The sequence below is a fragment of the Meriones unguiculatus genome, chromosome 18, assembly GCF_030254825.1.
Source record: "Meriones unguiculatus strain TT.TT164.6M chromosome 18, Bangor_MerUng_6.1, whole genome shotgun sequence".
Classification (NCBI taxonomy): Eukaryota; Metazoa; Chordata; class Mammalia; order Rodentia; family Muridae; genus Meriones; species Meriones unguiculatus.
Window position 1 is genome coordinate 7,002,928 of NC_083365.1, and position 24,144 is coordinate 7,027,071.

Sequence of the window (24,144 nt, forward strand, 5' to 3'; positions counted from 1 at the left end):
TGCAATTGTGAGGACTTGAGTTAAATCCGCACACGTTACACTCATAGAACAAATCTCTGTATGGTGCTAAGTCCTTGTAATCCCAGCACTGGAGAGGGAGCAGCAAATGGATCCTTGGGTCCCTAGTCAGTCAGCCTAGCGTACTTGGCAAGTTTATGCTTGTCTACAGGCTAGTGTGAGACCTTGTCTCACACAACAAACATAGATAGTACCTGAGGAATTATCCGCTGGCCTCCATATGTACACACACACACACACACACACACACACACGCACGCACGCACACACGCACACACACTTACCTACACACATATGAATATATATAATACCTATGAATTACTTAAAGTAAATTATGTTAAAATACATAAATCACTGCATTTTATCTATAAGTAAATATTTTACAATCTTGAACCAATGTGCACACACACACACACACAAACACACACTCAAAAGCAAGACAAAACTAAAAATAGCTGTAGTTGTAAAAAGGGTTCTAAGAGATCTAAAACTGCTTATGAGAGTCACCATAAGCAAATGTATCATACCAGGACACAAGGCGATGGCAAGCTCAACATCAGGTGCCCAGCTTAAAAATGTTTGGGTCTGAATATGTATAGTTCTGACTACTTTTAAGTTTTCTTAAATTTTAGTCAAACCTGGATGTTATTTAAAACATTTGAGCATGTAAGTAAGATAGATTTTGAAAATAAAATACAGTGCCCCTCCCCCAGTGTGTCCTGAAGTCACAAAACGCCAAAGCTAATCTGCCCCTTATGCCCTCAGCTGAAGGACTCCTCAGTCTTGTTACTCTCGGGGTTTGGAGCCATTGTTAAGTAGAAGAGCTCGCAGACCCTGTGACACCAAACAGAGAGGGCTGCTGGGCAGCCATATTGTGCAGAGAGACACTGCATATCCAGAATGGCCAAAACATTGCTTCAGGGGTTCAGCAGCAGCTTAGAAAGCTGTACAGTCTAAGGCTTCATGGATTGTTCATTCCGTGAATTCTTCGCTTCATATTTTTAGACCACGAATGACTGTGGGCAACTCAATTCAATCAAGGAGAGAGAGATCAGAGATAGAAAGGAGATGGCTGTGTGGCGTCTCAAGGAGAGAGAGACCAGAGATAGAAAGGAGACGGCTGTGTGGCCATTTCTAGTGTTACGCTAAAAATATATCCGGGTGTGTTCGCATAAGCAGCCCGAGAAGCTGGCAACGAATATCTGAGGTGCCTGTTTGCAGGGGTCACTTCAGAGTTAGCAACAATATAACACAATCAGTTACAACAATACAGCGATATAATCTTGATACAATCAGTTCCTGTCTGAGGCTGTATATGGCTAAGTCTGAAATCTTTAGAACTAACAAATTTTAAGTGACTGCTATATATGATAAATATGAAAGCTGAGGAACATAGCTATGAAAATCTGTTCAGAGCCAGCCATGAGGAATCTCTCTGAGGCTCGCCAGGGAACAATACACACAAACAAACAAACCTAACCCTTGAGTTTTGCAGACTCCATAAACTCAGGTTGGATGGCAGTACTTTTGAGACTCCGACTTTTCAGCTGTAGCTAAAAAGGTTGGGAAATCTGAAAGGTGCATTTATTTATTTGTTTGTTTATTATAATTTATTCACTTTGTAGCCCCCTCCCTCATATCCTTCCACCTCCCTCTTCCCCCCCTATGCCCCTTCCCTAGCCCACCGATAGGGGAGGTCCTCCTCCCCTTCTATTTGACCCTAGTCTCATCAAGTCCCTTCTATCTGATCAAGTCTCATCAGGGCTGGCTGCATCATCTTCCTCTGTGGTCTGGCAAAGCTGCATCCCTAGATGAGGTGACCCAGAAGCAGAAAGACACACTTGGTATATATTCACTTATAAGTGGATATTAGACATCTAACATAGGATAAACATAAACGTAAAATCTATAGTCCTAAAGAAGCTAAACAAGAAGGAAGACCCTAGGAAAGATGCTGAAATCTCACTCAGAAGGCAAACAGGATAGATGTCGGAAGTAGGAGAAGATACGGAAAAGGACAGGAGCCTTCCACAGGGGCCTCTGAAAGACTGCACTTTTTTTTCTTTTAAAGAGACAGAAATTTTTTTCAGTAATAAATAAAAATGTTCTCGACCTGAGAAGCTGTTGAATAACCTGCAAGTATTTGATTTATAGTTTATTCAACTTAATGTCCATAGACGATTCATCTTAACAAACTGCAAGCACAACCTGCTTTGATTTGTTGTTTTGGATTGAACTCAGGACCTAGTACGTACTGAGCACTTTCAGGGCCACAAAGCTGAGCCATAATACGATTTTAAAGGGCAGCACTGCTCAGCTGTTGCTCTGGGGGAGAAGAGGTTTGCTTTTCTCTCCTTGATGGAAGATTTTGTTGGATGAAGAGCAGGGTGATCTTGGTGAAGGGTGCCCTCTGCTGGGAAAAGTCTGATGTTGCAGCGCTACATTAAATTGGCTGGCGAGATTAAAAATACCCCTGCTCAAGCCGTGCCCAAAACCAGGTATCAGACCAGCTGAAACCAAGCCTGTGAGGAGGGCCTCGAGCCCTCGCACAGCTCAGACAGTGCCAGCTGGTGATGGATGCTTGCAGAATATTGCCGTATGTTCACCATCACCACAAACGACGCGTTTCACGTTCAAGGAGTGAGCTGAGAAGTTGTGCAAGGTACTTAAAAAAGCAGGAGGTTTTATTTTTACTGGAGAGAAAGCAAACGAGCCACCTGTGTACAGACAGTCGGTGTTATTTGGCTTCATTTACCTTGGGCTTCTCATCCAGGATCTGCTGGCGGATCTCCTTGTGTTTCTCCACAAGTTTTTCTTGCCTTTTACTTTGTGCTTCCTCTAACTATGAGAAAGTTATCAAAAGAAAAGAGTGATCTTAGGAAAAACCCACAAAACTTTTATGCAACAAAACAAAAAGAAAGCTTTTCAAACCAAAGGTAACAATTATTTGGTATACTGAGCAAGAATTGAAGCTTTGAAGCTAGGTGAACCCGGGGCAGAGTGGGGTGGTGACTAATAGACATACATTTTTTTAAATCTTTGAAAATTTCCATAACACAAAATTTTAAAAAGCTTAAGGACAGACATAGATGTGGCCATAATCTCTATCATTGGTAACAATGAAGGAATCTTTTGGGAACTCCCTTTTGGGTCATTTGGGCGGGGGGTCCTGACTTGCCCAATAGCTTTTAGTTAGCTCTTTATACATATGATCTGCAACAGTCAGAACAGGTGCTCTCTTGAGAAGTATCTCAAAGCAGTTGATGCTGGGGACAAGTGGATACAACGATGATGCACAGCTCTCCTCTTGGAAGGTCACAACGGGCTTGGAACTGAACCTGTGTCATTGCACAGGAGAGAGGGGAGGACAGACATACCCTCTGATGAAATGTCCCTGTGTCATTTGCAAAGGAGAGAGGGGAAGACAGACATACCCTCTTGATGAACTGCACCACCTCCTGGATGTAGGACCGGATCATCTCCGTCTTCTCCCTAAATGTAAGTAAGCCACAGATCACACACCACCCCACCTGGAACCCCAGACTTCTATGCTTTTACTATCTTTGCATAGCTGTTGAAAGAAAGGCCCAACCTGGGGTGGGGGAGAGTGATGCTGCCTCTTCCCAGGCATAGGCCTGGTTTTCATTAGAAGCTCCCAAGGTTGCCTAACAACCTGACAAAAGAGACCACTTTACTTTTTTACAAAAAGGTCCAGAGTACCCCTGTAGAAGAGTTCACTGTAAGAATCATACAAACGAGACTGTGGTAGTTTGCATAAGACTGGCCCCCACAGGCTCTTGTGTTTGAATGCTTAGTCACCAGGGAGTGGAACTCTTTGATAGGATTAGAAGGATTAGGAAGTGTGGCCTTGTTGGAGGAAGTGTATCACTGGGGGTGAGCTTTGACATTTCAAAAGGCCATGTTTGCCCCCACCCAACAAACAGGATAGAACTCTCAGCTACCTTGAGCATCACCATATTAAGCAAGCCCACAGTTAAATTCTTCCTTTTATAAGAGTTGCTTGCCTTGGTCATGGTGTCTCTCCACAGCACTAGAACTGTGACTAAGACACGGATCAGGTAAAAGATTAATTCAAGGAGGACAGACTTCACTCAGCGGTCTTTGGTGAAGACCCTGGTTCTCGGACAGAGAACAACAGTTGCTGCTTCAGTCAGGGAGGGGGCTGCTTCCTACTCACTCTTCCATCTGGCTTTTGTCTTTAGACTTGGCTTCCGTTATCTTCTCCTGCCTCTTTTTATCCATTTTCTTCTTTAATTCCTTCTTCTCTCTGAATTTACAATGGGGAGAAAAATCAGACAAACTGGATAGCAATCTGCATTTCATGCATTTATGTATATTCAGGCCAAAAGTGAAGGAACGAGGGCTTACTTCTCACAGATTTCCTTGAGCTTCTTTAGCTGATTGTTCTGACACTCTTCGGCAACATCTGTCAACTTCTGAATGAGCTGTGGAAAGAAAACGCCAGTCTGATGTTTTCTATGATCACAGACATACGCTCCCGTTCCTGACATCCCCACCCCAAAGCCAGCATGTGTACTTAGGCAATCTGCAGTGGATGCTGAGATGCTGTTAAATCCCAGGAGTCTGACTTTGGCAACGAGGACATGATTTAAAGTATGACATCATCTGCTTGTGGTTTTTAACATGAAATCCTTCTGATTTTCTCTTTTAACTGAGTTGAATTCACTAGATTGTCATTCCAGTTTCAGCGGCTTGGCTCAGGGCAAACAGGGCTAAACACTGTGGTTCTATGTGCTTACCTCTAGTCTGTAATGCATTAAAAGTATTATTAGGGGCTGGGGATACAGATCATATCTGTATTTTTAATGTAATAAACATTAAAGTCATGATTTGGGCGAAGAGTCTGTCTTTTCTGAACCATCATTTTCTTGATTATAAGTCAGATCATTGCTCCCTTTACCTCTGGTAGGTGGTGTGAAGCTTATAAAATACTAAGTATGACATAAATGTAAGTTATAATCAGCAGTGCAGAATTCTGGGCTCCTGGCTGTATTTTGTTGTTGTTGACTTGCTTTGAGGATGACATCAGTTCCCCGTCTCAGAAACTGATGCAATGTCCTTGTGGGGTGACTTCAGTTGGCACAAAGCGCATCAGGAATGTTTTTCTGTGCTGTTGTTGAGCTTGGCTTGTGTGCATGCAGTAACTGTTTTGTTTTGCATCCTTTTTTTTTTTTTTTTTTTTTTATCAAGACAAGATTCAAGACAGCAGCAACCGCGTCTTTGCATCCTGAACACTCCCACGGCTCCCAACATTCAGCACATGCCCAATGAATGTCAACTACATGAAAGTAAATTTTTGTTCCAATCAGTCCTCACTCTTTTTTTCCCCACACCAAGAGTCTGTGAAATCTCAGGCAGCTGTAGCAACAGACCTCAGTCCTTCCACGGGAGCATAAAATATATGGCATGGACCTTCTTTGAGAGGCTCTACCACCATTTTCAAGGCACGGATTTTTTTTTCCCCTCAAAACACGCAGAGCCAGATGAGATACTATAAGTTTAATAATGACTAGTTTACTATAAGATGACTAGTTTACTATAAGTAATCTCTAGCGCAGTAACAAGCCATTGCTCAGTGTTCATTGAGAGTTGGTTCTAGGGTCTGGAGTGTGTACTCAACCCCATGCGTGCCCTGTGCTAAATGGTGTAGCAGCTGCCATAATAGTCACACGCTCCTCTGTGACCTTCAGATTGTCTGTAATATCTAGAACACTTTAAATGCTGTGAAATAAACTCAGGCAGGCTCCACAGCCTGGGGCTTCACCTGTCCGCTGCTGCTCTCCACTGTGGTTTCAGAAGTTGCTTTTAAAAGCCCTTTTAAGGGGCTGGAGAGATGGCTCAGTAGGAAGACAGCTCTTATTCTGTTAGCATTGGGACCCTGGTTCTAATCTCCAGCACCCATATGAAAAGGCAGGCATGGCCCTTCCCATCCCTAACCCCGGCATTGATTTCAGAGGCTTAGAGAGCTCCATGTTCGTTTGTTTGTGACTAGCTACCAGGGAGAACACGGGGCACGGAAAGCCCACTTGATCATTCAGAAGAGTCCGCCTCAGCACAGCCGCCTCGGTTGAGGAGATCATGCTTTGAGCTATGCCATTTATCAAACTGTCCAAAAATGCTGTTGTCCCCTACCCTCACAGACTTACACAGGCCAAAGTACCATGTCTCCACTGCATTCCTTCTCCCAGAAGACCTTCTTCTGTTCCATTTGCCTCAAATGTTTCACAGAAATTATTCAGATTCCCCACTTTGCTATATCAGTTTCCCCTGGGAGACTTAAAAACGCAGGTTGCACGGCCTTTTCCTGGGTTTATGAACAGGGCACTGGGCCTGAGAATGACTATTTTTATAACCTCCTCGGGGAATGTGAATACTTGGGTGGTCCCTGGGGTATCTCACAGGCACTCATTTGAATTTGCTGGCAATCACATGTCCTTCTCCGTGTTCTCACCTCTCATTCTCACGATCACAGAATATTTTATTTTCTGGATTTTGCCAACATCCGCTTACATTTCCTGCTTTCCTCCTACTCATTGTCCTCATCCTTAGCACTCTGACATTCACCAGCAAAGCCACCGAGCTAGAGCCCCTGGGCTTTCCACCCACTCAGTTCTGACATTTATTTTAATTTGGGATCAGTCCTCACTCCCACGTCCCCTGAGGTCCTGCTGGCTGGTTGTCTTCACACCCTGGTAACTCGGGTCTGTGTTCTCAAGTCTTGTCCCCACTTCCTGGTTCTCACTGTGTGTACCTCTTGGGGAACGATTCATTTCAGCCTAAATCCAGTAAGTATTGATCAAGCATCCTGCAGGCCTGGCACTGTTTTAGAAGCTTGGCTGATGACTCATCTGAATGGATCCTGTTACTCCTGTGTCCTATGGCGAGCAACTAAAGCATGACAAGGACACATTAGAAATAAAAACCAGCTCTCTCCTGGTCCAATAATTTAGAATCTGTACTTTTTCAAGGTTCCTGGGGGGAAATGTGTACCTCGGAGGAATTTGAGAAGCCCTGTCTGGATTATTGAAGGAAGATGCTGACACCATTAATGAAGCCATTTCAGTTTGTCTGGCCTCTGCCTCAGGAAACTTTGTGTTCTCTTCATCACTCAAAATTCAAAGTCCTTATCTCTGTAACCAGGGTGGTTTGGACAGCTTTGGAAAGACACAGAAATGATTCCCAAGAGACCATATATCATATTATAGGTCTCTAATTTGTTTGTTTGTGACACCTCCCCCACCCCCGGATTAAGTCCTTTATTTTCTTTCATGTCTTTTCTACCTGTTGAAGGATCTGAAAAAACATTTCATATTTTTTATTTGAAATGTCCTGTGACATTTCATGGATGGAATTTCAATGCATGAGATAAACTTCCTCTGCGCAAAAACACTTTATCTATCTTCTCAGAACCATGCACTCTTGCTCTGTCTTTTATTCTCCTTTAATCACAGCAATTTGGAGAGAGAGGATCAGGCATTCAAAGACAGCCTGAACATACAGCGAGACTATGAGTCAGAACAAACACAAAGCAAACAGACAAACAAAACAAACGAAGAAAGAAGAGTGATTCCCACAGTGCAGTGACCCCTTCTCTTCCCTTTCAACCTAACCACCTGTGCTGGGTAGGTTTTTATTTGTTTGTTTGTTTGTTTTGTCAACCTGATACAAGACAGAGTCATCTGGGAAGAGGGAAACCCAACTGAGGAAATACACCCATCAGACCGGTCTATAGACATGCCTGTGGGTCATCTTGCTCTGAGAGGGTCCAGCCCGTGTGGGCAGTGCTGTCCCTGCCCAGTGAAAACCAAGCAAGACAGTGAGCAGCATTCCTCCATGGCCTCTGCTTCGATTCTGGTTTCCAGCTTCCTGCTCTGAGTTCTTTTTTTTTAATTTTTTATTTTAATTTTTATTAATTACACTTTATTCATTTTGTATCCTGCCATTAGCCCCTCCCTCCTCCTCTCCCAATCCCACCTTCCCTCCCCCTTCTTCACACATGCCCCTCCCCAAGTCCACTGATAGGGGAGGTCTTCCTCTCCTTCCTTCTGATCTTAGTCTATCAGATCTCAACAGGAGTGGCTGCATAGTCTTCCTCTGTGGCCTGGTAAGGCTGCTCCCCCATCAGGGTGAGGTGATCAAAGAGCAGGCCAATCAGATTATGTCAGAGGCAGTTCCTCTTCCCATTACTATGGAACCCACTTGGACACTGAACTGCCATGGGCTACATCTGTGCAGGGGTTCTAGATTATCTCCATGCATGATACTTGGTTGGAGTATGGGTCTCTGGGAAGGCCCCTGTGTTCAAATTTTCTGGTTCTGTTGCTCTCCTTGTGGAGTTCCTGTCCTCTCCAGATCTTACTATTTCCTACTTATTTCACAAGATTCCCTGCATTCTGCCCAACAGTTGGCCATAGTCTCAGCATCTGCTTTGATAGTCTGCAGGGAAGTGCTCTGAGTTCTTACCTTGGCCTCCCTCAATGCACTCTGTTGGGACATGTAAGCCAAATAAGCTCTTGCTTTCCCAAATTGCCTTTCATCAGTGTTAAATCACAGCATAGAAAGCAATCTAAAACTGTCTCAATTCTGTTTTAAATACCAGAATTCACCTCCTCTTTCATTAAGATTTCAAAACCCTCTTGTTGCTGAAGTCATTTCTTATTTCTCAAGATTTTAATTATTCCACAGATTCCTACATTTCCTGGATCGCAGAACTTTTAGAAACTCAGTAATGTTTTGTTCCAATGATACATTTAGGCTAAAATAAAATAAAATTGAAGACTAGCTATAAGGTCCAAACAACTTAAAGCTAGTAATTTATAAAGGATTTCCAACAGATGTTTCTGTTTCTATAAGAAATAAAAACTATCTCTCAATGCCTGTGAGTTTGGTGTCATACTTGAGGGTGTCATGGCACACAGTTTGGGAATACTTTAAATTTCATAGGATAACTAAGTACTCTCACATGGATACCTCTTCCTCAGTTTCAACAGGAAGTACCACAGTTATTCCTTCTTTAGCTTTCCTGCCGCCAGGCTGGCTGTGGCTGCTCCCTCCCCATCTCAGCATCTGCATAAGCAAAGGCTTCCTGGTGACATGACTCTTTCTTCTATCAGGCCTCATCATTCAGCTCAGAGGTGTACAAGGCCATTTCCCACCCTCTTGGGCACTCTCGTCATCCACTGAATCATAGACATCTGTGCATTTCTCCACGAGTAACAAGAACCCTGGTGCACATGCCTACGAACTGCAGTCTCTGCTTGAACGCATCTCTTCCCTGTCTGTAATGCCTCATTAGCTTTTCTACTCCAGCCCTGATATTTTCCTTCCTTAAATGTTTCCAAGACTTAGCTGGCCCTGTCCCCAGATATTTTTCTTGACTTGCAGATTTTCTTTTTCACACTGGCCTTCATCATATTTAATATTCAAGCCAATAGTTTGCTTCCAGGACTGTCTGAACACACCTGTGTGTACACCTTTTGTTCTTCACAATATTTTATCTTTTCAGTGATATTCTCATGTGAACAGGACACAGCACAAATAAAAATTACTCCCATTGACTATAGAGCTACCTTGGATTGTGCTGTTATGCCTCAACAATTCTTACTTCTGTTTGAAGTTTGTCTAACTAAAGTCCAGGAGGTAGCATGAGCCGTACAAGTGCCTGGGAATGAGATGACGTACATGCACACACACTGGGCCTCTTTCCCACCCTACCAAGAGAAGGCTTGGGCTCATTTCTGCTTTCCCACCCAGGACTGTCTCTCTGGGAAGCGCTTGCTCTGCTTTTCGGCTCATGCGTGGCTCCCATGGAACTGTTCTGTACTCCAGCCTCCATCCTTTGACTAAAGGAATGGATCCAGGAGATCACTGGTCTAATCATAGCTTGACTTCTCTATGGTAGCAAAGCTCTTCCCCAAGATTCACCTACAAGTCAATGGAGAAAGAAAACCCTGTCTTGTTCATCATCTGATGCTGAGAATGATACTAAGTCTAGAGGGAAACAACAGAGAATTGGAAAGTGATAATAGCCACATGGGGGTTACAGGCAGTTTTCCTGATGGATTTCCTGGATCGGCTGTTTCTGGATTGATCTCTGTCAGTTCCCTTCTTTATATTTCTACAATACTTTTTTTTTCATATGATTCTATCCCGTTTATTTTTTCTAGTATATATTATTTCTCAAGTTAGTCCAGTGTAAGTTTCTAACTCTTGCAATCTGAAGAAACTTGACAAAACAAACAAATTAACTAACTAACTAACTAAAAATTTCTCCACTGCTCCCCAAATAAGATGAAGGAACTCGAGTTTTGGTTCAAAGTTTTTACTGCATGAGATATGAACACAGGACCCAGATGAATGGTTTTTATAGTAATGGAAGCACTTCTAACTAACCTAAGAGAAGAGGACACTGACATTTGGAGTTAAGTGTTTTAGCTACAAGCCTCACCAGGAATACATAATTACAGGTAACAACAGAGGAACAAAGATTTAGAGTTCTTAGAAAATGAACCAAGTTTACATATGGTAATCTAAAATTCTACACGATATTTAATTTTAACTGTTGATATAATTTTTTTCCTCAAAGTAAGAGACACATTTTTTTTTTACTCTGTTTGTTTACTATTCATGGTAATCTGCTAGATAAAAGTCCAAACAATTTAAAGAATCAAAATCTAAAACCAAACCAAACCAAAACAAAAACAAAAAATAAAAAAAAAATAAAAATAAACCCCTGGAGAATAGAATTTCATGCTTGTTCTCAACTCTGAACTAAATTTCAATTGGTTTAGTCACTCGGGAAGAGAAAATTTTCCCACAGAAGAAAGTAATTCCCTGATGCTAAGTCAAAGAGGATAAAAGATGTGTGGACAGAATTAACGTATTTGTAGTCTCTTCTGGGAAGAATGATTTTGGGAAAGAGACAAACGCCCAGTGCCACGTACATGGATCACACATAGCTGCCTTCCTCATTCACCAACTCCCTGAGAAACTTTGTCTCTTTCGTTAGTGTCAAAGCTCCTCTAGTGAGTTTTCACTATAAACTAGTCAACAATGAAAGAATTTATGATGTTCGTGAATTATTTGGGGATCAGCTCTAACCAAGCAAGTGAAAGAACTGTTTGAAAAACTTCCGGTCTCTGAAAAAAGAAATAGAAGAAGATATCATAAGATGGAAAGATTTCTGCTTCTCCATGGTCAGTGACACAAGTAAGTTGTGTCTTCGGCAATGGGGCCTTATATCAGGCTGTAGAGAGTAACCAATATATATAGTCATATATATCTATATATGCATATATATAGATATGTGTGTGTGTGTGTGTGTGTGTGTGTATTTTAGAAAGCGTCTACAATAATAGGCTTCCATATAGCTTTTCAAACGGTTTCTAATGTTAGGTGTCTCTGCTCATATCCCCTCCTCTACCCTACCCCTCAATCTTCCTACCTACTTAATTCTCCTAGTCTAGTCTCCCTTTATCTCTTTATAACACTGTCCTCTTTGCTCTTCCCTCGAAGATCCCTTCACCTCCCCTGTACCCCAGTTCCTTGCTTGCACCTAGCCTCTATAGACGGTCTCTCAAGATTACTTAATGCTTTTATTACTTTGGTTAAGTCAGGTCTGAGGACTTGCAAACGTTAAAGAAGTTCACTTTATCTGTTTTGAACGGGGTAAATCACAATGCAGAGTGGGAATATAGGAAAGGCATAGAATCAGAGCAGATTTTTTTTCCATTTCACTGTATTATTATTTAGAGTGTTTCACTTCTTTTTTATTAATTACACTTCATTCATTTTGTATCCCCCGATAAGCCCCTCCCTCTTCCCCTCCCGGTCCACCCTCCCTTCTGCATGCATGCCCCTCCCCAAGTCCACTGATAGGGGAGGTCCTCCTCTCCTTCTTTCTGATCTTAGTCTATCAGTTCTCATCAGAAGTGGCTGCATTGTCAGGGTTCTAGGTTATCTCCATGAATAGTCCTTGGTTGGAGTATGAGTCTCTGGGAAGTTCCCTGTGTTCAAATTTTCTTGTTCTGTTGCTCTCCTTGTGGAGTTCCTGTCCTCTCCAGCTCTTACTATTTCCCACTTCTTACATAAGATTCCATTCACTCTGCCCAACAGTTGGCCCTAAGTCTCAGCATCTGCTTTGATAGTCTGCACGGCAGAGGCCCTCTGTGGCAGGTTCCAAGGTTGTTTCCTATTTTCTTCTTCTAGCTTTCAGAGGCCCTCTGTAGCAAGTTCCTAGTTTGTTTCCTGTTTTTTTTTTTTCTTCTGATGTCCATCCTCTTTGCCTTTCAGGATGAAGATTGAACATTTTAGTTAGGGTCCTCTCTTTTGCTTAGTTTGTTTAGATGTACAGATTTTAGTGGGTTTATTCTATGTTGTATGTTTATATGAGTAAGTACATACCATGTGTGTCTTTTTGCTTCTGAGACAACTCACTCAGGATGATCCTTTCCAGGTCCCACCATTTACCTGCAAATTTCATGATTTCCTTATTTTTCATTGCTGAGTAATACTCCATTGTATAGATGTACCACAGTTTCTGCATCCATTCTTCAGTTGAGGGGCATCTGGGCTGTTTCCAGCTTCTGGCTATTACAAATAAAGCTGCTACAAACATGGTTGAGCAAATGTCCTTTTTGTGTACTTGAGCCTCTTTTGGATATATGCCTAGGAGTGGTATGGCTGGATCTTGAGGAAGCGCTATTCCTAGTTGTCTGAGAAAGCGCCAGATTGATTTCCAGAGTGGTCGTACAAGTTTACATTCCCACCAGCAGTGGAGAAGGGTTCCCCTTTCTTCACAACCTCTCCAGCATGAATCAGAGCAAATTAAAAAAAAAAAAAAAAAACAAAAACAAGAAACAATCTTTGCACATCCCTCACGGTGTTCATGTGAGATTTTATAGAACAACTCATGGAAACTTAACCAAGTGGCTAGAATATGGTAATAATTCTTTTCCCAAAGGTAAATTGCTCAGGAGTGAAGAAAAGAGAAATGGCTTGTGTTTTTACATATGTACCTTTTGACAAATTTTACCTCTTTGGTATCTATATCACTATTTCTGAAACAAGAAATGTCTATAAGAATTCTTAGAATGTCTCCTTTGACTAGGATGTTAGTTTATATTATATTACAGAATGTAGCTATGACTCACCTCCCAGAGATATTAAAATAATAATTAGGATGGTTAGTTTAAAGCAACAGATTTTTTATCTTTGATCTTTCTCTTTTTTGTACGTTATGTATATTGTCTTGATTAATTAGATGGTGCTAATGACTATTCTGTAAAGATTAAAGAAACATCAATGAACAACAAAACCCAAAGGCTTTGTTTTGTGTCAACATAAAGCATCTTGAGGAGGGTGACACTCTGCTGTGAGGAAATATCAAAACAGAATCCATGTGACTGGTCTTTTAGCTTGAGCACCATGGAGTTGCAAGAATTACTATATTTGATCTGGCAAACAACGGTTGCTGAAATGATATATTTTTGTATTTAGAAAACAAAATGACTGACATGTTTTTCTCCACGGGCAGCTCTTCTGGGCCTGCCTTCTAAATGGACCATAGAGTCCAAGATTTATAAGCATGATACAAACAAGACAAATGTTATCTCTTCTAGTCAGACCTGCATTGTTAATGATCTGAAAACCTTTATCTGCAATGATGCCGAAGACACAACTTACTTGTGTCACTGACCATGGAGAAGCAGAGCTCTCGGGTTAGAAGCTTCACCCCTACATGACAGCATACATGGAAGACACTGCGTGGTATCAGAGGAGAAAATTAACCACCCATATCACTCAGCTACGAACCCTGTGACCTACAGTGTTTAGCTCAAGTATCACATTCAAAACTGAAGCACCCACAGCCAAGGGATAGTGATCGTTATGGTTCTGTGATGCTTTTGATAGGTTTGTTTCTCAGTCAGATGCTTGGCCCAGCGCTTTCCATTCTTTCTTCTTCCTTTTCCCTTCAGTGCTGGAAATCGAGTCTGAGCCTCACAAACACTAGGCAAGCACTGATCTGTAAACCCAGCCTTTCCACTTCTTCACTTTGCCTAAATTGTGTATGCATCCTCATGTCTGTCATACCAGCCACTATTCTAAGACCACAGTTCAACATTAGGACCCCAGCCCTGAGTTCTCCAATTCCATGTCAATCCCAGAGGACCAAAGGATGCAGTTTCAACTGAGAGCTCTCAGTGATTGTCACCAGCTGCGAATGGAATAGCTCATGGGCTACGGTGACGATGAAGGGGTTAAAGTCACATACGCCATCACAGGACATTGCTGCCCAATGAGTAGCTATGTGACACCTGACTTTCAGAATCCTCATGTGTTCAATGAAGAGCAGAGTAATTATCAGTCCATTAGCTGCCCAGGAAAATAAGAAAAAATGCATAGACTATTGTTTTCAGTTAAACGTCTCTATTTTTGTATGATATGTGTACCTCAAACACGAATGTGTCGCTATTGACCTCCTGATGCAGCTGGAGAGAACTCACTATCTTCCTTTGGTGATTTGTACTGGCTCTGTGCTCCAACTTGCTGTGAGACTCTTGAATCATCTCCCTCTGTAGCCCTGCCTGATGTACACATGTGTGCCAGGAGTAATTACAGGCTGGTGATTCACCATGTTTACTGTGGTCCTGTTATCTGTTTTTCTTTCATAGTCTGACTTTAGCACAGAATCTTTTTTTTTCCTTAAAAACTAAATCGTTTATCTTTCCCTAAAATGCTGCAATTTTTATCAGAAAAGAAATGACAAATAAGTAAAGGATTTTAGCAACAGAACAATAAATAATGTAATTGTCAAAACGTTATTTGTCAGTTTTCCTATTATTTTCTAATGGAGTTGACCACACACATGCACGCAAGCTAAATCTATAGACTACAACTTGCTCCTTTTATTTAACATTTAAGTGACATTTTGTCATATTTTTAATGTTGTTCATTGATTATGAATTGTTTCATAGTATAATGTAGATTAATATGTTCAAAGTATAATGAATATACTTTGAATAGCTTTTGTTTTCCTTTATCTTTTGATGTCATTACAGCAATGCTGTGGAGGTCATTGTGTGAAATTTGCTACCAAATCTCTTTCTAGAAACATTATGCCAACATGACCTATCACCCATATGGATTGATGCCCCTACTTTGGCACTAAAGAGTTTATCTTTATTTTATTTTATTCTATTTTATTGTGCGTGTGTGTTGCCAGTGAAAATGATGGGAAATTATATTTATTTCCAAATATATAATTTTACTTATGGGCATAGAAGATGGATGTGTATTGGCCATTCATATTACTCTTTTCTACAAACTGCCTGTTTGTATCTATTTGTATTTTTCTTTTGAGAAAGAGGTTTGATGTTGCATTTTTCACTTAATATTTAAGACATGTGCAGCTTAGAGAGTGTGGAGTAACTGGTGCCATCTAGGAATACAGGAATGGACTGTTTTTCTCTGCCATTAAAGAATTAAAAGGCAAGAAACAGAGGCATGCAGAGACTGATGGATCAACCAAGGACCATGCATGGAGAGGACCTAAACCCCCAGATGTAGCCCATGGGCAGCTCACACCCTAGGGGCTCCCTAGTAAGGGGAGCAGGGCCAGTCTTTGGCATGAACTTGGTTGCCTGCTCTTTTGATTACCTCCCCCTGAAAAGGTGGACTTACTAGGCCATACAGAAAGAGGATCCAGACAGACCTGATGAGACCTGATAGCCTAGGGTCAGATAGTAGGGAGGAGGACCTCCCTTATCAGTGGACTAGGGGAGGGGTATAGGGGGGAAGAGGGAAGGAGGGTGCGGTCTGGAAGAGATGAGGATGACAATTACTGGGAATCCTAACATGGAATGTCTATCAATTTGCAATGCTTATCAGTCACCATTGAAAGTAAAACCTCATCAGCTGCGCAACTTTAATCCTAGAACTCAGGAGGCGGAGGCAGGTGAAGTTTTGTGAGTTGGAGGCCAGCCTAGTCTACATAGCCAGTTCTAGGCCAGCCAGGTCTACAGCTCTACAGGACTGGAATTCAGTTCTCAGCACCAACAACAGGTGGCTCACAGCTGCCTGTAACTCTGTCTCCAAGAGACAGGATGCCCTCTTCGGGTCTTTATGGATACCCACACACATGCGGCATACCCTCACACAGACACACAAATAAAATCAACTTTCTTTAAGTGAAAATGTCATCCAAGTGTCATAGAGAAGACAAGGTCACCCTGTGCTGGAAGAGATTATCAGTTCCTTCCTAGGAGCCGGGGCCCTTCGGTAGTGTAATCAAACCTTCAGGCCATTCACAGAGAAGCTCTGAGCCTACAGGCTTGAGTGTGTGGGGGAGTGTCCATCTTTGTTTTCACACACCCATACTAAAGCATTTCCTTCTACAGTGAATACAGGCAGGCAACCCCAGCCTGATAGATATTCTGCTATAACAGACTGATGTCATCCATCCAGCTCATTAATCAAGTTGTGACGGGTTCAGTGCTTCCCATTTTGATTAAAGGGAACTTCAGGCTGACTCTAAAATGTACAAATTTTGAACACAGCCAGGGGTTTATTGTGCCTCTTCAACCTGAGTGTGTGCAGGGTCATACACTCTGCTGAAATACAAATCATGACGTAGCAGATCTGCGATGGGACTTCCTCTGAATGAGGCTGTGGCTGTGTGGTGACTTGCATGGAGTTCCCTAGGGACACACAGCCTCATCTGAACAGGCTCCAAGCCTCCGAAGCCACTGCCTATGAAAATTGTGTGTATTGTATATTTCTGTGTTAATATGAATGAACAATGCCTTTAAAAACATTCTCTTGGCATTTAACAATTTACAGATTTGGTAAAAATTTCGTCACATCTTTGCTATCCTATCAGCTTTCTAGTGTCTTTATGACTGATTTCATGTGTTAAAATTCTATGTCACACACTCCTTAAGCACATTTTAATTATTTTTGTCTTTGGCTTCTACCAGGATGTTGGGCTGATGTTATTATTTTCAGTGAACATTTGGTTAGGATTTTATTAATGTTAATGGTTTCCTAATCCCTGAAATATAAAAAACTTAACCCAAATGAGTCTAACCCCAAAGTAATTTTAGGAGACAAAATCACTTATGTTTAAATTTCCTCATCACCCTCGTACCTGTGGTCTGCTGACTTTTAAATTAAACTTGGCGTTTGTGTAATTTCAGTCTGGGGAACCCACTCATCCTTTGGACACACAGCTAAATGAAACTGCACCTTTTGGTCAGCTTTCAGTCAAAAGATTTTTGTATACCAATCAATACTTTCAGAATTGAAGAGTCCAGCATTCGTGATGGAAGCAGGCGTGGAGTATGAATTGGGGAAACCAAACGGCAGTGAGACAAACTTCCGGATTGAAGGGGTCTGCATCTTAGCCTTGTGAACAAAAGCCTCCATCAGTGGTTCATGTGAGTTCCAACCTCACACACACTGCGCTGAGCAAGGGAGAACTGGGAGAGGGCTGCTTAACATTTGACCTACAGGCCATGCTGATCTGAATACGTATGTATGCTTCATGAGAACTTAGGTCTCCAGTGTGTGCATTTCCTTTCCCCAGCAGACGAGACTGGACGCAGGGAGCCTGGCATTCCACCTCTGCTAGGATTTCAAGACCTCCCACCACACAGCGAATGGGACCCAGCTGCTTTCCACACTCCTCATGGGGCTTCTCCTTGGTCCCATTTGCAGCTCAGATTCTAGCCCCTACCCAGCACACTACACCCGAGAGGACATCCTAGGCTGTCAGGGATTTTTTCTTAGCTATGCTGCACTTTCACTTTTTGAGAATCTCTGCTAAATGACTAACTCCCCTTTATTCTGCTACATCACCTCTGAATAACCACGCCCTTTTCTTGGTGAATGCAATCTTGTCCCGGGTAAACTCAGGTCACTATGGTGGGTTGTCAAGACTGCTCAGTAGCATTCATTCTGTTAGTCAACTGAGTCCTCTGTGGGTGAACCCAGGATTAAACAATATCAGGAGCTAGCCTTGGCTTCTTATGAGTTTAGACTGTCCCTTTTTGGAAGACCAGTTCTCACTATGGAGACAAGAAATTTTCAGAATGGTCTTTGGGAAAGTTCCATGTCAGTCCCCTGTTCAAAGACAGCTCCCCCACCTGCCATGCTCGGATGGTGCCTACTTAACTCTGAGAACAGTACACAGAGACAGTATCCAAAATCCCAAATATGTGTCCCCTCCTTAAACCCCATCTGTCTTGCTCAATACCTTCTAAGTTTCTTTAGATGGAGCCACTCTGCTATTCCTCCAAGATCCAGCCCAGACACTTTGCATGTTGCATTTCCTGTCTGGAAAATCCTTCTTCCATGTGTGTGCCTGGACCAGCTGTTAAACTGCTGGCTAAAATGTTGCCTTAATGGCTAGTCTGGCTAGTCCTTCCTTGCCATATCACTTATAATTTCCAGGTACAGTCTACATTCTTCTCCAGCCTCAAACATCTATTTCCCAACACTAATACTATGTTTCTCATAGTCCTTTCTTGCTACTTAATATATTAAATATTCTGCCAACTCATCATCTGATGGTCTGTGCCCCCCTTGGAGAAGGTTAGCTCCAGAAGGGACAGCATTGTTACCATTTTTAGCCAACATTTGTTTGAACTGTTTACTGAGCAAATAGTAACGCTATTTGCTGAACGAGTCCATGAATGGATGAAGCAGATTTCTCCATGGGGTGATCACATTATAGTGTTGATTATTATGAAGGTTGGTCTTAATTGGAATATACTGAAAATCTGCATTTTATGTGATATGTGAGACAGTTCTTGAAGGATGGACAGAGAATAGCAGCCGTCAAAAAGGAACATCTGGCTGTATGTGCTCTGCACGAGCAAAAACAAAAAGCAATCCCACCACCCTGACAGTGGCCTTCAGTGTCAAGCAGGAGGGCATCTAGGTACTGGTTAGGAAGCAGTGATTCTACAGTCAGATGGCCAAAGTTCAAATCACAGATGTACCACTTTCTAGTCATAGCACCTTGGAAAAGTCACCACATGGAAAATGTGCTGACGACAATCCTGAGAGCTAATGAGTGCCTAAGGAGAAAACTGAACGGTGATCCCTTGAAACGTCTTAGCATAGGACACAGCGCAGCTGCTGTCGTCATTGTTATAGTCTGCAGTTTTAGCCATAGCTTCCTGGAGAAAATCAGATAGTAGTGGTTGGATCTAGAAGGATGGTCATCATCTATTATTAAAATTAACTTGGGCTCTCTTGTGTCTGTCGAGTCAATTCCTCCCTCACTGCTACCCCAAACCCCTCTCAGGCATTCTTTCACTGTTTGAATCTTTAGAAAAGTAGTAATTTTAAATTTTAATGTGTGTGTCTGTGCCTGAGTGTTAACTTATACTTTGTGCACCCAGTGCCAGCAGAGTTCATACAAGGCATTGGGTTGTCTGGAAATGGAGTTACAAGCAGTTGTAATCTATGATGTGGGTGCTGGGAACAGAACCCAGATGCTCTGGACCATTCAGTGCTCTTACGTGTTAAGCCATCTATCTAGCCCATTACAGCCTCCATCTTAGTTCAGTAGTTTACCAATCCGGGCAACTCACCCATGCTGTGGGGCTTGTTAAAAACACCTCCTATAAGTTCCTGGTCCTCAGAGAAAGTTCTTGGAACAGAATGATCATTAAGAGCCCATTCTGTGGAAGACTGCTGAATTAATATTTAGGACAGGGCCTCAGCCTGGATTTTAATCAGCTCTCCAGGGGATCCTGATACATCCTTTAAGTTGAGAATAACTAGCCAAGTAGACTATGCTTTCGGATAGATATGTCATGTAATTCTGACCTTTTAATTTTACATTGTCATAAAGGATTCAGGATGAAGACAAAAGCATTACACCAAGTCAACCTATTACATAGTATCTTTTCTTTTTTCTTTAATATTAGGTTAACATACAAAATAAGGTGTTTCTTTGTTACATTTTCATTCACATGTATCTTTTGTGTCTTGTTTATATTCAATTTTCCTCCCTTCCTAGCTGGTCCTTTCCTTCCTCCCAAACAGTATCTTTTCTGATTTCATGAATAGTTTATGTACATATGCATAGGTAGCTTATTCACAAATCTGGTTTCTGTGAGAGAAATGGGATACTTTGCCTCTTTTCCCATTAACCTTTCTTGTTTTCTCTTCCCCATTCTTTTCCTCTCCTTCTCCTTTAGAGTGCCTGTTCTTCTTTCATGCTACATGTTTATATTTAAATCTAGATTGCACACATGAAAGAGAACTTGTGACATGTCTTTCTGAGTTTGGCTTATTTAAGTTAACATGATGATCCTCAGTTTCACCATTTTTCTGTGTGTGAAATAACTTAATTCTTCTCTATGGCCAAGTAATACTCTGTGTGTCTTTTCCACATTTTCCCTATCCATTTAGTTTTTGATGGACATCTTGGCTGGTTCTTGTCTACTGACTTCTGCGGATGGGGCAAAGATAAATATGAGTATGCAGTGTCTCTGAGGTAGGCTGACTTAAGATTCCTTTGGGCAGCTGAGTCATGACAATGCTAGTTTTAGGTTATGAGAGCTTTTGTAACTGAGCTTCATACTGGCTGTACTGGGTTACCTTTCTGCCACCAGCTTACGAAAGTTTCTTTTCTCACATCCTCCCTAGTATTTGTTGTCATTTGTTTCTGTCATTTGTTTCATCCATCTTGACCTGGATGAAATGGAATCTCAAAGTTTTAATGCAAAGTTTTAATTTGCATTTCCTTGACAGCTAAAGATGTTGAGCATTTTAAAATATTTATTGATCATTTGTATTTCTTCTTTTGAAAACTGTCTGTTCAATTCATTTTCCAATTTACTGACTGGATGACTTGTTTTCATAGTGCTTAAGCTGTGTGGTATTTTGGGGAGTAGGGTGAGGCAGGGTTTCTCTGTGTATAGCTCTGGATGTAGTAGAATTACTCCATAGACCAGGATGGTCTCGAACCACAAAGATCAGCCCGCCTCTGCCTCCTGAGTGCTGGGATTAAAGGTGTACGCCACCACCACCCAGCTGTGCATTTCTTTATAGATTCTACTTCTTTGTTGGGTGTACAATTTGCAAAGAGTTTCTTCCTTCCATAGGCTATCTCTTCATACACAGTGAATTTTCTTACACGTACAGGCAGATTCATAGCAAAAAGGTGGATAATTCTATGAAACCATTTCCTCAATACACTATTCATTTCTGTCAAGGTTATTCATTTTGGTTCTTTTGTTTTGGGCATTAGCTTGTTTTCAAGGCTAGTACTTACTAAAGTCACATTATGTGTCTCTGTGTGTGACCAAATGTTAAACATTTCTATTATTTATCAAAGCATCATAGACAGTATCAAAAGTTTTACAATCCATGAGAAAATATTTTGGCAGGCAAACCTTATCACTAACAAAGAGGATGTCTTTTGCTTTCATGGGTAGCCTTGAGGCTTTGAAGGAAAACCTGGACAACAGGCAGCATACAGTTCTGTTGTGTCTGTTCTTGAAAACCTCACTGATACAGAAGTAGAAGTGAAAATTTACTTGGAGCACATGCTTTATTTTTGAAAGAACTTTTTACTTCCTTGTGCCATCTCAAAGATCCCCCGAAATGAACTGACATTTAAAAATAATCCAGGGAAGGTAAAAACAAAACACAGCTTTATGGAGGGATTAGAGGAACTTATCAAAAATTCAAGAAGTGTTAGTGTGTCGGACCCTGAGCATCCTCTGTGCTCTCCCTGATGGCGTCATTTGCTTACACACTATGCCCTCTGAGTCATCTGAGAGCAGCAAACGTTTGTTCCTCCTTTTCAGAGCCCTGTAGCTGCACAAACACAGCAAGTATGTTTGTATTCTTGGCTTACCAGTTTAATGTGCTCTCGCTTCTGGTACTTCTCACTGTAATACTGCTCCTGCCGAAGATTCAGCAGCTGCTGTTGCTGCTTGTCCTTCAAGTCTATTAGCTTCTGGGTCATTTCTGCATCCAGGGCGGCAAGGTCTTGCTCTATGGCTGATGAGCCATGGTCAGGGCTGCTGGGCTCAGATCTGCAAAGACACAGAGCTTGGCTCAGGAACTATGCACGTGGCACCAGGTGCTCTGAAGGCTCTGAAGTGCCTGCTGAGGTCAATGGGCCTGGAAGTAGAGACCACACCAGTACAAGGAGAAGCTGTGATTCCCACATCCAGACAGAAACCAGTTTCAAGTAAAGGGCTCTTTACATTACATGGCATGCTCCGGGGAGATGATGGATGATGGAGGGAGCAACTGACATAATAAGCACAGTGCCTATGATTACTCTGAAAACTTTGTAAGATTTACTTGTAGATGAAGAGAGTTGGGAGACAGGAAAATAGAGACTGGACCTCAGGGTCTTTGCATCTCTTGATACATTTTTAGATATCAAATGTTTTAAGACTTTTTGCATTTCCTTGACGCTAAAGATGTTGAGTATTTTTGAATATTTATTGATTGGTTGTATTTCACGGTATATTTCATGGTAATGTTTCTACATCTTCCATAACTGATCCCTGCACCTTTAGTTCCTTCCTAGGAGCCAGGGTCCTCGGTAGTGTAATCACACCTTCAGGCCATTCATGGAGAAGCTCTGGGGCTCACACACTTGTGGGGGTGGGGGAGCTTCCATCTTTGTTTTCATGCACCTACATTAAAGCAACATTTCCTTCTAGAGTGAAAACAGGCAGGCAACCCCAGCCTGACAGATGCTCTGCCATGATAGACAGATACCATCCATCCGTTCACTGACAGGGCAGAGTGCATCCCATTTTAACTACAGGGAACTTCAGGCTGACTCTAAAAAGTAGGAATTTTGATCATGGACAGGGGTCTATTGTGCCTCTTCAACTTGAGTGTCTGCCGGGTCACCTAGGACTCCGCTGAAATACAAGTCGTGATGTATTAGATCTGGGATGGACGTGATATCTGCATGTTTAATAAACTTGTGGCTCTGGAACGTCCTCTGAATGACCACCATGTTGTGATTTGCATTCCATTCCCCAAGGACACACAACCTCATCTGAACAGGCTCAAAGCCTATGAGGCCACCATCTATGCAAATTGTGTGTATTGTATTAATATTAATAGACAATGCTTTCAAAACATTCTCTTGGCATCTAACAGCTTATAGATTTGGTAAAACTTTTGGCATATCTTTGCTTTTCTGTCAGCTTGCTGTTGTCTTTATGATTTCATGTGTTAAAATTCTATGTCATATACTTCTTAAGCGCATTTTACTTACTTTTATCTTTGGCATCTATTAGAATGTTGGGCTGATGTTATTGTGTTAAGTGAACATTTGGTTGAGGATTTTATTGATTTCATGGCTTCTTAATCTCTGCAATATAAAAACTTTAACCCAAGCTAGTCTAACCCCAAAGTAATTTTAGGAGATGAAATCACTTGTGTTTGACTTTCCTCGTCACCCTTGTTCCTGGGGCCTACTCACTCTTAAGTTATACTTTGCATTTGTCTACTTTAGTCTGCATTACCCACTCAGGAGAGAAAGGGATGTCTAACTGTTATCTGGGAATGACTGTGTTTAGTGGCCTGGTGACCTTTGTCGAATTCTCCCCAGACCCTTATCACATGCTTGTTTTTCACAGTCAGTCTATCTTTATGGAAGATATAACAAGGTCTTTATGTAGAGTTTCAGTGTAGCCATGTCCAATCTTTATTTAGTTTACTTTGTGCTTTATTCTGCACATGAGATTGAGTTAATTATCAACAGAATGTCTTCATGAAATTGTGCTGTGCTTAACTATGCCTAAAATAAAGTACTCGTGGTCAGACTCCTGAAGGTTGACCCAACACCGCTACTTCGTCATGCTGAACTGAACTACCTTCCTGCCTAGTGCTGGCCGTGGTAGTCACAGAGATGCTGCTTGTGTGTGTTATTCAAGCAGAGCAGAAGGTTGTGGAAGCCTTCCTGGTTTGCTGTACCTGTTTGCATCTTCAGACATTGTGGGCTACAGAGATGTATCCATCTACGTCTCCTGTGCTGTCATTTTGATGAGGAATTTACAGAATATGGTGTAAAAGTAAATTTAAAAAAAT

General features: G+C 41.8%; 1 protein-coding gene across 2 annotated transcripts in view; it reads right to left on the reverse strand.

Moving 5' to 3' along the window:
• Plcb1 (phospholipase C beta 1) overlaps positions 1 to 24,144 on the reverse strand; it is a 701,628-nt gene that overhangs the window by 78,384 nt on the left and 599,100 nt on the right. For both annotated transcript variants that reach the window (XM_060371729.1, XM_060371731.1), the window contains exons 27-31: positions 21,938 to 22,118; positions 4,408 to 4,484; positions 4,217 to 4,306; positions 3,453 to 3,510; positions 2,774 to 2,860 (exon numbers count right to left, since the gene is read on the reverse strand). In XM_060371729.1, coding sequence (XP_060227712.1) covers positions 2,774 to 2,860; positions 3,453 to 3,510; positions 4,217 to 4,306; positions 4,408 to 4,484; positions 21,938 to 22,118 — 493 coding nt within the window. The remainder of the gene's footprint in view (positions 1 to 2,773; positions 2,861 to 3,452; positions 3,511 to 4,216; positions 4,307 to 4,407; positions 4,485 to 21,937; positions 22,119 to 24,144) is intronic.